The sequence below is a fragment of the Alexandromys fortis genome, unplaced genomic scaffold (genome assembly GCF_014885135.2).
Source record: "Alexandromys fortis isolate MF-2015 unplaced genomic scaffold, M_Fortis_MF-2015_v1.1 scaffold_90, whole genome shotgun sequence".
Classification (NCBI taxonomy): domain Eukaryota; kingdom Metazoa; phylum Chordata; class Mammalia; order Rodentia; family Cricetidae; genus Alexandromys; species Alexandromys fortis.
The window spans coordinates 4,881,052-4,897,060 of record NW_026067985.1 but is presented as its reverse complement, the minus strand read 5'-3'; the positions used below and the strand labels follow the sequence as shown (position 1 = coordinate 4,897,060).

General features: G+C 45.8%; 1 protein-coding gene across 12 annotated transcripts in view; it reads left to right on the top strand.

Moving 5' to 3' along the window:
• The window catches only part of Cit (citron rho-interacting serine/threonine kinase), a 175,807-nt gene that overhangs the window by 115,752 nt on the left and 44,046 nt on the right, over nt 1–16,009 (top strand). For all 12 annotated transcript variants that reach the window (XM_050159019.1, XM_050159018.1, XM_050159017.1 and 9 more), the window contains one exon: nt 9,645–9,698. In XM_050159019.1, coding sequence (XP_050014976.1) covers nt 9,645–9,698 — 54 coding nt within the window. The remainder of the gene's footprint in view (nt 1–9,644; nt 9,699–16,009) is intronic.

Below are 16,009 nucleotides of genomic sequence, written 5' to 3'. Positions count from 1 at the left end.
TTCCCGTGGAATGCTAACCCATCAGCTTCCAGGGAAAGGAGCTGTTGGCTGGGATGCTCTGAGTGGGGGGGTCCTGACATCTCCTGTTCAGGGCAGATTACTTAGAAGACCCCATTACAGAGGTCTGGAGAGATGGCTCCATGGTTAGGAACACTTAGATCTATTGCTTCCAAGTTTGGTTCCCAGAAACCATGCTGTTTAACTCTGGCTCTAGGTGGTCTGATGCCCTCTTCTGAAGCCTTCCCACCTGCTCGTGCTCTCTCTCTCTCTCTCTCTCTCTCTCTCTCTCTCTCTCTCTCTCTCTCTCTTTCTCTCTCTCTCTCTCTGTGTGTGTCTCATGCATGTGTATACATGCATGCATGCACATAGATAAAATAAATCTTTAAAGCAAGCAAGCCCCATTACTTTTGGAAGGCTGCATGGCACAGGCTCAGAAAATGGGATGAGCTTCACTGGCTCTATTAGACAGCCCACACAGTCCTCATAGTAACACACTGTTCCTGCCAAGCAGATGGGTACAGTCATGTCTGCTGGTCAGGGTACCCTTTCCTGTGGGTAGGGCACAAAACAGCTGATTTGTTCAGTGATTTTTTTTTTTTAATAATGGGTGCCTTATCAATTCCAATCCCACTTGGATGCTGGCCCTGTCCACTTCAGCCAGTATCTCTGCATCTCTTAGAGCAGAATTACTCTTCTATGTCATTTGCATTCGTGGCTTATGGCTTACCTTGTTTAATAATGTATGTGTGCCTATCTGTCCATCCTTAAACTAGCTTCATAGTTACAAGTTGCCTCCTGCTGTTGGGTTAAGGTTACCATTATTTAAACAAGATTGAAAATGCGATCTTCAGGGACAGGGTCCCCTGGAGACCAGTGGATGCCACAATGGCTTACAGGATACCCGTGACACAGAGCAAGTTCTGTAAGGAAGGCGCTCTATGCAGCCTTGGTTTTCTGGAACGTCTGCCAAGTCTGGATATTGATTGTCCCAAAATCCAATCATCTCTATGAGAACACCCATTATGATGCCACTTGCCCCCAATATTTACTGTGTGTGTGGGGGAAATCATGTCATTTCTTTGTTTATATTCTGCTTTGAGAGTGGACTGAAAGTAGTTTGGCAAGGTACGAAGCAGGAGAGCTGGGCCCAGTAAGAATGAAAAGGCAACGGAGAGTCGGTGATGGAAGACACGACGGAGGAAGGAAGGAAGGGAAAGGGAAAGAAGTGATCTTTAAGGAATGCATGCCAAGAAGATGTAAATTTTCACTGTAGTTGAGCGAGTGGAGAGGAGGTCAGGCAGACAGACAGCTTTTCCTAGCTGCCATTGGGAGAACTACTGTTACTTAACGCATTGTGTCATCTGTTTTTCTGGTTGTACTCTGAGCACATTCAAACTCAGCAGCAAAACTCGAGACATCACTGACTTAATCCGTCGATGAAGAGCACTTGCTGTGTGCCTAACGTGGTGTTTTTAGCCTTTTCTCCCCAGGATATCAGCCTGCGATTCCTCAGTTCATTTTTCTCTGCAGCACTCAAGGGTGATCCGTGTATCTCGGGCTCTGTGGGAATCGGGAGGGCAGGCAGTGGTCGTGTATCTTTCCTGTGCGTTTGGACGGAGGAGGCCATAAAATAGAGCGTGCGTCACTGCCGTTTATCTGTGGGAAATGAGCCCCTTAAATCCTGCCTTACTGCTTTGGTTGGAATGTGCTGTGTCTACTGGCTGCTGGAAGCCTGTCACAGCAGCTAGTGACGACTTAATTTAGTTGGATGAGCTCACTGCCTCCAAGAATCTGTACAACCTCCCCCCCCCCAAAAAAAAAACAGAAAATAAAAGCCATCCCTAGTTCTAAAGTCTCAGGTGCGCGCGCGCGCTCTCTCTCTCTGTCTGTCTCTCTGTCTGTCTCTCTGTCTCACACATGAAGGTACATGAACTATAGAACTTGCTCAAACTGATGGTTGAAGATGCTGGTACACCAGCCCATGAGCGGCTGAACCTACACCAAAGACCTTGGTCCAGGGAAGACAGGGAATAGCAGCTGTTTGTGAACCTGTCGTGGGGAACCCCTCCATATCCTGGGAAGCCCTCCACCTCATCCCCATAGGCTTCCGTTCCATTCTGAGGCCTGAGCCTTTGCCTTTTTGCCTCCATCTTGATTGTCTCTCAGACCTGGTTATGGACAGCATGCGGCTGCCAAGTAAAGGACTTGATTAGCTTGGTTTCGAAGGGCGTATTTCCTAAGAAAAGGAAAATAGCTATAAACGCAGTACATTATTACTTTCTCATTGTTCAAGGGCCACATTTAGATCCAACATGAGCGTCAATCAAATTAAAGCAGCCATACCTATAGTGATCTCGTAAGAGGTTTGTGAGTCTCACAGCTTGGTGGTTTTTAATAATAGAGAGAATGGTCAAATGGGCTGTTATTGCTTAATTCAAAGAGGTGGTCCTCTCCCAGGTTGGGAAGGAAGGAAGCAGTCACTTGGTCCGGCCTCCATCCCTGGGCCAAATTAGATGGAACCCTCTTACATTAGAGCTCTCCGTTGAAGGTGCTTGGCGGAGCGGCCGGGAGACTCTTGTGCTTTCTTTGTCCTCTCCTTCTCACATGGTCCAGCCTGTTGGCTGCTTTTGCATTGGAACTGCCTGTTAAAGCTGAAGTTGGGTTAAGGTAGACACCTGCCGCAGAGTCAGACTGTAACCACCGTGCTTTAGAGACCTGCTGGTAACAGTTTTCTGTCCCCTCTCCATCCCGAAGACGGCCTCACCCCTCCCTGCAGAACTGGCACCCGCAGACTCGGTGGCGCACAGCTGTTTTGGACGTCAGAGTTACCCTGAATAGCCTGAAAGAGAAGTGGCATGCGCTCTGTATGCACCAGCAAGGCTTCGCGGGTGGCTCTGTGGCCCTGACCCCATGCTCTTAGCTGAATAACAAGTGGCCGAACCCTGTGGGCCCCCATGAAAAGCTCCTCCTCGCTGCGCAGTGCGACTTCGGAACCCAGTGCTGTCGCCTTTGATCTGTGGGAGTCCTTAATCAGTGCAGGCTCTCATTCCTTCACGCAAACATCAAGCCTTGTGTTAGTTAGTAAGCTGTTGGCAGAGTAGTGAAGGTGTGAGCCAGAAAGGATGGAGGCCTGCGGGCTGTGGATCCCGGAAGCTGCTAGGCACTGAGCACTGCCTTCCTGGTCTCAATCCTTGTAGTTCAGTTTCTCTTTTCTCATAACTCTTCCCGTTATTGGATGTGCAAAGACTCCCAGACACAACCAGAGTGTCCCGGGCCCCGAGGCCACGCCTCTACCCAGGTGGGCCTGGGCATCCCTGTGGGTTCCTGAGGTCAGGCTGCTTTCATGTCTGTGTGGCATAGTCCACTATGTTAACGTCTTCACTGGGGTCCCTGATAATTTTAGAAAATAAATATTCTCTTTAGCCCCCCCAATGCTTAGTTAGCCCCCAGTGGTTTCCTTGGCCTGTCTCAGGTATATCACTGTCTTTGAATGCATGTTGTGTGGGTCCTATCTCCCAGTTTAAAGGAACGTTAATATCTCCTACCATTTTCTTTTCAGTTTTTAAAAAGGATTTATTATTGTTGTTATTATTATTATTATTATTATTATTATTATTGGATTTTCAAGACAGGGTTTCTTTGTGTAGCCTTGACTGTCCTGGAACTCATTCTGTAAACCAGGCTGCCCTCAAACTCAGAGATCCACTTGTCTCTGCCTCCCAAATGCTGGAATTGAAGGTGTGCACCACCACCACCCGGCTAGATTTATTAATTTTTATTTTATGTGTGTGGGTGTTTTGTTGGCATGTCTAAAATGTGCATGCAGTGCCTGAGGAAGCCATAAGAGGGTCACAGATCACCTGGGACCAGAGTTAAAGGTGGTTGTGAGCGGCCATGTTGGTGCCAAGAACCAAATCCAGGTCCTCTACAAGAACAAATGCCCCTAACTGCTGAGTCATGTCTCCAGCCCCTCTTACTATTTCCTTTCTGGGCTCAGCTGGGTGGTCCTCAAAGGCGGTGGCGATGCTGGCACACACCAGGGCCTGCTTACATTCTCTATTCATGCCTCCCCATCGATGATGGTGGCTCATTACAGCTTGCCTCTGTGAGGATTGGTGTCTGATGTGTCCAAATGATCCAAATGCCTCATAATGGTGAATTTTAATGGGAATGAATCATCCATGGCTGAAATTTCTGATTCCAAGGGACAGTTGAATGAGTTTTTAATGGTGTAGACGTATTGGAATCTTTGCTATTAATAAAGTGTAACAAATAGGGATGTAGAAGAGGGCTTCAGCACCTCTGTGTGGCCCAGCGAGCCTTAGCATGGAAAGAACTGAGTTCACCCTCTGTTTCTTATTTATTTTGAGAGTTTTTACCAAGTGGAGAGAGGGAGAGGTAGACGTATGGATGTATCTACATGTGTGTGTCATGGGATACAGAGGCCAAAGGTCTCCATCAAGTATTCTTGAAACAGTGTTCCATTAAACCTATAATCTGCCAATTGACTAGAGTGGCTGGCCAGTGAGTCCTGGGCCCCTCCTGTCTCTGCCCTCCCCCCCACCCCTTGTGCTAAGGTTATTGCTATGCTCGTGGGAGCTTGGCTTTTTAGGTGGGTGCTGGAGAATAAGCTCAAGGCCTCTCTCCAGTCTCATTTGCATATTTTCGATAGTGACCTTTGCCCTGTGAGGACATATTTAAGTAGATCAAATTGGCTTACAGACCAAAAATGTCTCCTATCTCTCCCATTAAAACAAAAAATAAAAAACACACAAATCTTGCTGACCCCTGATGTAGAGGTGATTAATGCAAGAGCCCGTTCTTTCTCGATAAATCCTCTCTTTTCTCCATGGTGATTATGGCGTGCATCAGAGGGACCTGAGGAGGCTCATGGGAGCAAACCCTGCTTGGTCATTGGTTGCAAATGAGATTTCAACAGTAGTACAGATGGCTTTGTTCTAAAGCTAAGTAAATATTTATTCTCACCCCAGCAAGTTAGACTTTTGTCATTGCTGGATATATTTAGTTAGCTTGCCATCATGGTAACCCAAGACAGTTAGCATATACAGAGAAAGTGACTGGTTTGGGGTCACAGGTTTGATGGCTCTTGTCCATGACTGGCTTCTTGTGTTTGAGTCTATGTCAAAGCAGCACGTGGGGGGGGGGGGCACTGTGAACACATACTGCTCACCTTGTGACCAGAATGCAAGGGTGGAGGGGTAGAGTAAGGGGCTGGATCCACAGTCACTCTCAAGGTCATGACGTTAGGACCCTCTCACTAGACCCTCAGCAACTCTCAGTCTTGAGTCTACATAGACAACATCTAGACACAGTTTCCAGTTGCCTTTGTCCTGCCTGAAGGATTTCTGTGCAGTGTGGGTCTGCTGGGGAGACTTCCCTTTCCCCTTGTCAGTGGCAACCTCTCCTTCATCTTCTCTTGGGAGAGATAGATACTTCTACTATCTGCAGAGCTCTAAGCAGACAGGTTTAAACATTGTCGCAATGTTTACAATGCTGCTATATTGTCTTCAGGCTCAGCCCTCCCACAGTGTGGTTTGAACATCTGATCTTGTTAATATGTGTCTGTGCTGCTTAGGTTTTTGTTTTTGCCAGCTTGACACAAGTCAACATCATCTGGGAAGAGGGAACTTGAAATGAGGAAGTGTTTCAGTTTGGCCTGTGGGATTACTGACAGATGTGGGAGGGCCCAGTCCACTGTGGGTGGCGCCATGCCATTGGCATGTGGTCCCTGATTGTACAAGAAAGGCTGATTGAGCCATGGGGAGCAAGACTGCTTCAGTTTCTGCCTGCAGCCTCTTCTCCTGCTTGAGTTCCTGCCTTGGCTTCCCTTAGTGAAGGACAGTGATTGAACTTGTAAGCCAAATAAACCCTTTCTTCCCCAAGTTACTTTTGGTCATGATGTTTTCTCATAGCTATGGAGACCATTCCACCCATGCCTGGCTCAGTGAACCAGTGAATTTATTGGGGTTACTCATAGGAACATGGACAGCTTATGGGCAGCTATGCTATCGAGTTTCCTTCTTTCGCCATCATTTACTGCTGTGTGTTCTCAGGAAAGCCCTCCCCTCTCCAGTGAAGGGGAATGTTGGTAGTCACAGTCCCATGGGGGCCCAGCCCTGGTGATGAACGTTGCTCTGGTCTAAGATGGCGACAGTTACATCCAACCTGGAATCAGCCTCCCAGCACTCCCGTTGTTGCCCTGGGTATAACAGTTCTTCTCTGCCTGGTTTGACGAGTTTCTTGTTGCTGTTTTTGTTGTTGTTGTTTAAGATTTATTTACTCATTATGTATACAGTGTTATGTCTGCACATATGCCTGCAGGCCAGAAGAGGGCACCAGATCTCATTACAGATGGTTGTGAGCTACCATGTGGTTGCTGGGAATTGAACTCAGGACCTCTGGAATAGCAGGCAGTGTTCCTAACCGCTGAGCCATCTTTCCAGCCCCCTTGTTGCTGGTTTTAAGCAATTTGAATGTAATTCACTTAAGCATAATTGTCTTCATGTTTCTTAGGTTTAGAGTTTTTTGAAGTTCTTGTGTCTGTGGGGTCAAAGCTTTGAACAACTTTGGACGTTGGTGGCCATTGCTTCTTGAGGCATTTCTCCAGCTCACCCCAAAGTCCTTCAGAGACCCCAGTTAATGCGCGTGCTGCTCCCACTGTCTCAGCTCTCTGCAGCTCACCCCAAAGTCCTTCAGAGACCCCAGTTAATGCGCGTGCTGCTTCCACTGTCTCAGCTCTCTGCAGCTCCCTGTTCACTTTTAAAACTCTTTACAATTTTATTATTATTTTTTCGTCTGTTTTCTCTTGTCTCGTTTCTATTGCTATGACTTTGGGTGCATTAGTCTCTATCTCACATGTCTTTATATAGTCTATTATAAATGGAAAATGGACATATTAGAGAGAGCATCATAGTTCTAAAATTCTTAAGTTGTCTCATAGACTTTTATGGAGAATAAATTTTGTTTTGTTTAAGAAAATGACTCCTTTTGCCTCTGCCTAAGACTAGATGGCTCTTTGTGCTCTCACAGCTAAGCAATTGGTGCTATAATCTACACTGTCTCTCTGGTCTGAGGTCCCCTGGGTCTCTCTGTCCCTCGTTCCCCTCATGCCCTTTCAGTTGTCCTTTCCAAACTTTTCTGATTTCTGCTGCCATACTGCTCTGAATCACCACCATTTCTCTCTTGGCTGGTAACCCTGCCCTCCTCAGGGGCTCTCCTGCTCCTTAGTCCCTTTGTTTCATTTCGATCTGTGATTTCCCACAACGTCCCAGCATCCTTTGGTTTTTCGAGACAGAGTTTCTCTGTAGCTTTGGAGCCTGTCCTGGAACTTGCTCTATATTCCAAGCTAGCCTTGAACTCACAGAGATCCATCTGTCTCTGCCTCCCAAGTGCTGGGATTAAAGGCGTGCGCTAGAAGACCACATTCTTCCTTCCCTCGGTTTCTATGTTTTTGGACTTCAAATGAGCCCCAGATGCCTTCCTGAACAATTTTTCCCCCTTTCTCTTGTTTTCTTTTTTTTCCAAAACTGACCAAAACTCAGAAGAAAAATATATCTCTTCTTGCAGTTCAATGCAAGAGAGAATATATAGTCATCTTTGAGAATATATAGTCATCTTTGGAGGTTCATTTTCAGGACCTCTCACTGGTACCTAAATTAGCAGATGTTTCAGCCTGTCCCAGGCAATGGCCTGGACCTGTGCATGTCCTCTCTGCTGTAAACCATTTCTAGGTTGCTTAGAATACTGATACAGTATCGATGCTGTGGGGATAGGACACTGTTGTTTATATTCAGTACCAGCGCTCCCCCTGCCTATCCTGGTTAGGGCTTCTTTGGCTGTGATAAAACACAGTGACCAAAAGCAACTTCAGGAGGAAAATGTTTCTTTCAGCCTACAGCTTGTAGTCCATCATCCTGGGAAGTCCGGGCAGGAACTCGAAGTGTTAACTAAAGCCGAGGCCGTGGAGGAACGCTGCCTCCTAGCTTGCTCAGCCTGGTTTCTGCCTGCCCAGATGTGGCATCACTCCTAGTGAGGCTGGGCTCACCTGCATTATCAATAGAGACTTGCCTGCAGGCAAATCTTATGGAGGCCTTTTCTCAGTTGAGGCTCCGTCTTCCCCAATGACTCTAGTTTGTGCCACGTTGATATAAAACCAACCATCACGTGCCCCCAGAATATTTTCTTTTCAGAGTTGGTTGGATGCAGACCCTACAGACCCTACTTCATGAGTTCTAAGGCAAATCAAGTCAAGAAGTGTCTTAGAGCCATATATATATATATACACGAACATGCCAGGGTTTAATTGATCGCACTTTTTCTAAATGTTACATAAAGTTGTGGCAACTGAGACCTGTTAAACTGGATGGATTAGAGATCTAAAACTTTTGAAGTCAGCTTTTGCCTTTACCACCGAACTCATTTTGTCTCTGCCAAGCCCTTCCTGTTTAATGGCATGCAGCAAACAGACAGGCTGAATCCTTCCTTGACTTGCTTGCTACTGGGTCAGAGTCTAAGGAACCCTATTCTGCCCACTCAGCACTGTGTGAAGTCCTTTTCCTCCTTGGGTCTTTGCCACTGTCTTCCTTCACCAGAATGAAGGCATGGGCTGCGTGTGAGTGTGCCCTATGTCAGTGCGGATAGGAACTGTGTCAGGCAGCTTTCTGGTACTCTGATAAAATACTCTCGTTAGTTACCGCCATTCACGGTACCTGAGACTCTAGCTTGTGATCGCTGGGCTGTTACAGTTTCGTGTTGTCAAGATGGGGCCAGTGGTGGAGGGGCTGTTTATTTCTGACAGCGGGGAACAGAGGGAGAGGAGGGGGAGAGAGAGAGTGAGTGAGTGAGTGAGTGAGTGAGTGAGTGAGTGAGTGAGTTCAGGACTCCAATATCTTCTTCGAGAACTGCCCATAGTCTAAGTTCAGCTCTAGCTAAGTCATCTGCTTTCATGGCTTTACCACCTCCCATTAATGCCACAGGCTGACTATAATAGCCTTTAACACAAGGGCCTCTGGGTGGCATTTAAGAGCCACACTATAGCAGAAATACTGTGATTTTAGGATAGTTTTGCCTCAGAGAAGTCAGGGTGTTAACTCCCAGGTCAGTGTGAGGTTGTATAAATCTCAGCATCTTTAATTAAAAAAAAAAAAATTCTACTTTTTCCCTGACAGTGTCTCTCATGTGTGTGTGCGTGCATGCTTGTCTGTCTGTCTTCTGTTTGTTCATCTCCCAGGCTAGGAAGGGGTCATTTGGAGGGAAGAGGGACAGTCACTCCTATTTTCAGAGCTGGGGTTTGGTTTAGGGCCGATGAGGAAGAGTAAAAGTGTGGTCTTTTATTTCCCCTTCCCCAGCTCTCCCCGCTGTTAGTATGACAGTAAAAGCATCTGCCTGGTGTCGTGGTGCGGTCTGAGTGGCTGTACTCCTTAACGCAGGAATGTTTGTCCCTGTTACTTGTTGCTGATGCCGGGATGGTCTCGTCGATTAGTCCTCTGCAAAGCAGATGCTGGGGCTGCTGCAGTCGTGCACCTGGCTTTGCAAGCAAATCGCTGGGTTCTGTATTTGACCCATAGCATGTAGAATTGCATCCAACCCTGTGAAAGGTTTATAACGTACCTCTTACCTTTCAGGCGCATAGAGATGAAATCCAGCGCAAATTTGATGCCCTTCGCAGCAGCTGCACTGTGAGTATGAACAAGCCAAAGATGAGCAGACTAGAGCCGAGAAGGCAAAGGGGAGGGCTCTCTGTGGTGTCCTTGCATTGGTGACTGGTTTTCCATACGCTCTTGCAGCATAAAGACCATAATGCTTTTATTTTGTTTTAGTTTTTCAGGGGGCTACTGCTTTTAAGGATGTTAAAACTGTCCTTTAGGTTTGGGAGGGGAAGGGAATTAGGATAGTTAAAATAGTCAAATAATTCTTCCTCTAGCTGGGTCTGGGGCACGTACCTGTATAGGTAGCTGAGGTAGGAGGCCAAAGGACATTGAGGCAAAGCCGGGCTACAGATGAGAACTTATCTGAAAACAGAAAGCCAAAGCATTTCATTTTCACCCTCACTATGAAACTGTAGAGAGATTCTGTAGCTTCAACCAAGCTCTCAAGGTAGCTCATTCCCTTCTCCAGCATGGAAGGGTCCATGGCCCACCTGGGCAAGAAATTGTCCCAATGTCAGGGACTGGTTTCCCACGTGGCTTCTCCATCCTGTGGCCTTTGCCAAGAAGAAAGGCTAATTCGTTCTCCTATAGACCAAAAAAGTTTGTCTTCCTAATAGGGGAAAAAAAATCACCTTTTTAATATGAAAATTCACAATCTAGGACCCTTGTGGGTGACATCACTTCTGTGGAGCAATTCTATCAGCAGACGAGCGTCACTCACAGGTTACATAATCCAGTCAAGTCAGTGAAGAAGCAAAGTCTATTTTTGATCAAAATGAAGGACAGAAATAGGCCCCTTTAGGAGCTGGGGCCGCTGTCCTTATTTGTGCTTCTGTATCTTTGGTCGTTTTGTGGATTTTGACTTTCTCGGTCCTCAGTGGTCCTGTCCCTGTGTGTACGGCATATGCCTGTGGATTTTCAGAAGCACCCCTCCCACACACGTGTACCTCTTTCCTTTATTGCCACACTCAGTCTTGGGTGCACACCGTCCTGCTAGGGAAGGTTCCTGTGCAGGTCCTTGGGTAGCTGTGAGCACTGATTTCTGGAGAGCACATGACCAGCCATGGAGTTGCTAGGTCACTAGATGGGTTTGTCAGGCAGTTTTGGTCTGTGTGTCCAGATGTGATGGGCAACGGTCCTGCCTCCACATGCCGTTCCTTGAAGAACTGGTGGACTCTGTACTTGTCCATCTAGTATTTTTAGTTCCTGATTTTTGCCCCAGTAATTTATACCACATACGTGCTTATAAATGATCCCAGAGTAATAAAATACAGATTTTGTATGAAGTCTCTCTTTTCTTTCTTTTTTTTTTTAAATATTTATTTATTTATTATGTATACAATATTCTGTCTGTGTGTATGTCTGCAGGCCAGAAGAGGGCACCAGACCTCATTACAGATGGTTGTGAGCCACCATGTGGTTGCTGGGAATTGAACTCAGGACCTTTGGAAGAGCAGGCAATGCTCTTAACCACTGAGCCATCTCTCCAGCCCTCTCTTTTCTTTCTTATTCAATTATTTTGAAATAAGACCTCACCTTGTAGCCCAGACTGACCTTGGACTTTCTACCCTTCTGCCCCAGCCTTCCAAGTGCTTCGATTTCAGGCAAAGGTCACCATTCTGTCCCTGAGATTCTTTGAATGTACTTAAATATCTTTCAGAACAAGGAGCCTATGAAGAAGAGAAAAGTTGATAAATTTAATAGATAAAAATATAAGTATTTTTCATTCAAAATACTCTAAATAACAAGATTAAATGAAAAGAAAAATAAATAAATTATGAGAAATGTTAAACAGCACACTTTCTTTTCTAGAAAAATCATAAGTTTTTACAAATCGATACCTATCAATTATCTAATCAATAGCAGCAGACACGAGCTGTGCCTCCTTTTCGTGACTAACTCTTCCTCAAGCTTGGATGGCTTTAAAACGTGTCAGTCGGCAAACCTGTTCCGTTTGCCTAACAGCAGCTTTTTACTTCTTCAGTTTCCTACCATAGAAGTTAAAAATGAGCTTTCTGTGTCTGATTGAGGTGTGATTGGTATAGACTAGACTTCAGGGGTTCCGAAATGTGTAAACGCACGTGAAACCAGCAGAGTGGGAATAAGAAACATACCCCCCCACACACACACCCTTAAAGGTTTACATGTTACTTTGTGAAGCCTGGCCACCAATTTTAAAATTGCAAGTTTGGCCATAAGGGAACCTGCCAGTATGTGAAATTAGTTTGATTTTTGGTTTAGCTTATGTAATGTTTATACTTTTTAAATTTTATTTCTATTTTTTTTTAACCACTAGTATTTGGTGGTAAGGCCTACGGGACCCTTTCCAAATTTTGGGGAGTGGGGGGCATCCAACAGAGTGTCCTCCACTCCACATATTAACTAGAACAGAGGGAGACACAGGGGTCCAAGCCACGGACTCTGGAGTCAGGCAGACAGGGTTCGTATTCTAAAGCGGCCATTAGCAACCTGTCCGATACCATCTTCCCTTTTCTTTGTTATAAAATGGGACTAGCCTATAGCCTCGCGTCCAGCATGGCATTGATGTTTCCAGTTGACAGTCAATGACTGTGGTTTGGGTTCTGGATGAGGGAAGATGGGAAACTGTCCATTTCTGAGAAGTATTTGAGTTTCAGAATCAGTAAGACCTCGGCAGCAGGAGCCATGGGCGTTGGGGGTGACAGCTCCTCCAAGGACTCCTGCGGTATTAGATGAGGCACCTAACAGACACATCCAGGCTTGGCCCACGGAGAGGACTAAGCCATGTTGGCTTCTGCAGTTACCTTGGGTTCCTACCATAATCTTTGATTGGGAAAAATGGCCTTTCTACTTTAAAAACTCTGGGAACATCTACTTCAAGACATTAGCTACAGTAGTGGGTCTCAGTGACACAGTAAAGCTCAAGGCAGCTTTAAAGATGCAGGATCTTGTCCTGAGTGTCCTTCCCTCTGGATGCTGCCCAAGATGGCCTCTGCTAGGAAGTGTCCCCTGTGTCACTGGTAAGAGCTCCATACTAACCTAGTCACGAGGAGCGCCTGGTTAGCGATTTCACAGAGCCGGGGGCAGGAGACTTCCAAGCTCTGACCATTTCTATGTTTTGAAGGGATTTTAAAAAAGGATTTGATTCAATCTGGCACCTAAACCCCTCCCTGTGTCTGTTTTAGAGGGGAGTTGGTGGGCAAGCATATGACACAGCTTTAATTATGAATCAATCTGTCAGCTATAAGATTAAAAATAAATAATATGCAAATAGCTGCCTTCGGGAAAGTAGGCATTAAAATAGGCTGGGTCCTGAGCCTTCGGCTGCTGCTCATTGTGTGCCTGGTTCCTGCCGCCTAACACGACATCCGTCCTTTCTAGTTCGGTGTGAGGGGTCGCATGTACAGGGCAGAGGGTAGACTTGAGAAGTGACAGGCTACTCCAGATAGAGCTGTGCATGTGTGTGCCCATCTATTCCTTTTCCTGACACCAGGAGTAGACAGTCTTGTGTTCTTGTTCTCTCTTAGAGCTGCACCAAGATCTGTTGTTCACAAAATAGCCTACAAGAAAACCTGGCTGGCCTCCATGTGGGGAAGCTGCCCTCTGCCCTGTCTTTTTTTTTTTTTTTTTTTTTTTTTTTTTTACTGTGAAGTAGAATTAGACGTTCTATTTATCTTTTTTATTAAACCCTCTGTTCTTGGGACCTAAAAGTTAATGAACTCTCATAACTAAGTCTGTCAATAAACAGACCATCTGCCGTCAGTGTGGAAAGAGTTTACTCATGGCCACAAAGTTGAACTAAGAATTGTTGCATATCACCTGGTTCAAAAGCAAGCATGACCCCAGGCATCTTGGCACATGTCCACAATCCCAGCTCTGAGGAGGCTGAAGCAGGAGGCTGTGGCGACTTTGAGGCTAGTCTAGGCTAAATATGTCTCAGAGAAACAAAAGCAAAAGAGGCCAAAGCAGTCAAGTGTATCTCGGTCCTCGGTTTCTGAGCCGCATCGTGGAGGGGTAAGAGACGAGCTTGAGTTTCAGGGCCGCTTTCAAGGTTTGACCTCTTTCTCTTCCAGCCGTGTGCCTTTGGTGAAGTCTCTTAGTCTCCTGGTTCCCCGACTTCCCCATCTGTAAAATGAAACTAAATCCTTCAGAGAACAGTTGGAGGGATTGCTCGTTGTACTTTAACCTGGTGATGTGTCTCATGTCAGCTCAGGATCTGTAACCTCTGTAAAGCGGGCAGAGGCGTGTCCGCTCACCACTTCACCTCGCTGCTTAGAAAGGGCAGAAGCCGGTGTGTTCTGACTTGGGCAGATGGGCAGTCCAACGTGGAAATGCTTTAGAGCTCTGTGCGCGCATGCACGCCTGTCACCCCCATCTAATGAGGAAAACGGAGACAGTGACACATTCAGAACAACAATCAGATGCTGGGAACAGAGGCCAGAGACACTGGCAATGGAGGGACCTTTGCTCCTTAGCAGGCCTACCTCAAGTGGGGAGGAGCCCAGACTTGGCCACCTCATTAGTTTTTCACAGGTTTCTTCTTTAGCTTTTTATAATCTTAATTTGGGAAGAAGAGAAAAGATGACAGAAATGGGTTCATAATAATCTGTATTTTTTTTTCCTGTGAATCAAAGAAAGGAAGTAGTCACCCAGAAGCTTAAATATAAACTGTGAATGGCAAGGAAATTATATTTTCTCTGTGAATAGATTTTTTTGCAGTTGGTCTGTTCCCCAAGAGGTTTTTCAGAATGAAACACCATTTTGGTCACTAATTTATATCCCATATATATATCTCACAGCGCAGGACTTGAATAGATACAAGACAATTTAAAAATAAAAGATCAAGAATAAATATAGAGGCTGGAGAGATGACTCAGGGTTTAAGAGCACTGGCTGCTCTTCCAGAGGTCTTGAGTTCAATTCCTAGCAACCACCTGGTGGCTCACAACCATCTATCATAGGATCTGATGCCGTCTTCAGGCCTGTAGGCTTATATGTAGAACACTCATACATAAAATAGAAATAAATAAATTTAAAGGAAAAGAGTAAATATGGTATTTATTTCCATGTCACAGATGGAGAAACCTACCCAAGTACAAACTCACTTGAGTTCCGGAATCTTCCAAGCTTGCTTGTTTGTCCCATTCTGCTCTTTTTCTTTGGGGAAGGGGCAGAAGGAAGTGAACCGGTTTGTTCCCAGTGCTCCAGTTAACTGGAGACATTTACTGTTTAGGGGAGGAGCCTCGGGTGGTGGGGTTACTTTGTGTAGGATGAAGACAGGTGGAGTGTGTGGAATTGTCGATCTCAGCTAAGCCATGGCACCGGAAGTGTGACAAAGGGACCCTTGAGGCAAACCGTGAGGCGCTGCACGGCACACAGTCCCATTTCCAGGCTTCTAAGGAAGCCGTTTCGTCCACAGGTGCCTGCTCACAGCTGGCGGTGCACCCCTTGCCAACACGGTCCACACAGGTTCCAGAGCACTTGCGCCCCGAGAGGCTCACTGCTCGGTCAAATGGGCTTTTAGACTCTTATCTGTGTTCTTTAGTTCTGTGTGCATAGGAAGACTTATATTTTTAAATTGATCAAGGCAGTTGAGATAAGGGGTTAGGCATGCTAGCAATGCTAATAGGCCACAAAAGTATGTCTGTTGTAGGCGCAGAAGCCGAAACAGTTAATAACTGCAGGCTTAAAGATGGTTCCTTTTAATTTACTTCTTTTTGTTACATAAAATTTAATTTATGTCCCACGTGCCGTATTCTAACTGTTATGAGAAAATTACCCTTAAACTTCGAAAGTATTTTATATAAATGTTCTCTACAAGCACTGATGCTAAGCCTCAGCAAAGAGAACAGGCAAGCTAAACGCACTGAAATGGAAGTCGTTCTGCCATTGAACAGGGAAATAATTTAGTAAAACCAGATTAAATTTCTCTCAATAGAATGACAATTTCATAGACTTGGAGAACTCGCTGCGTAGCAGAACCCATTAAGCCGCATCGTGATGTGGTATTGTATCCTCAGAATTAGCCAGGCTTCTCTTAAGATTTCTTCCCCATCTTTGTTACACAGAATTAAATTCACTGCCTGTGCTTTTATTTAAATGACGCTTTTCGTTGTGATTCTTCCCTGATAAAACTTTATTTGGCTTCCTAAGACCATGGCTGTGTGCAGCGGCCGCGCTCTGTAGCGGTGTCAAGGTTGATTTCGGTTTAATCAGATGATTGCAGTTTCAGACAGTCCTCTCCCCTTGGCCTGGGTCCCCTTCTGCTATTAACCGGGTCGCATTCCAGCTGGCCCATCCATTTAGCGCTTGGTTGTGATTGGCTCTTGCCATGTTTTCCAGATGTATCGTAAGTTAGAGAG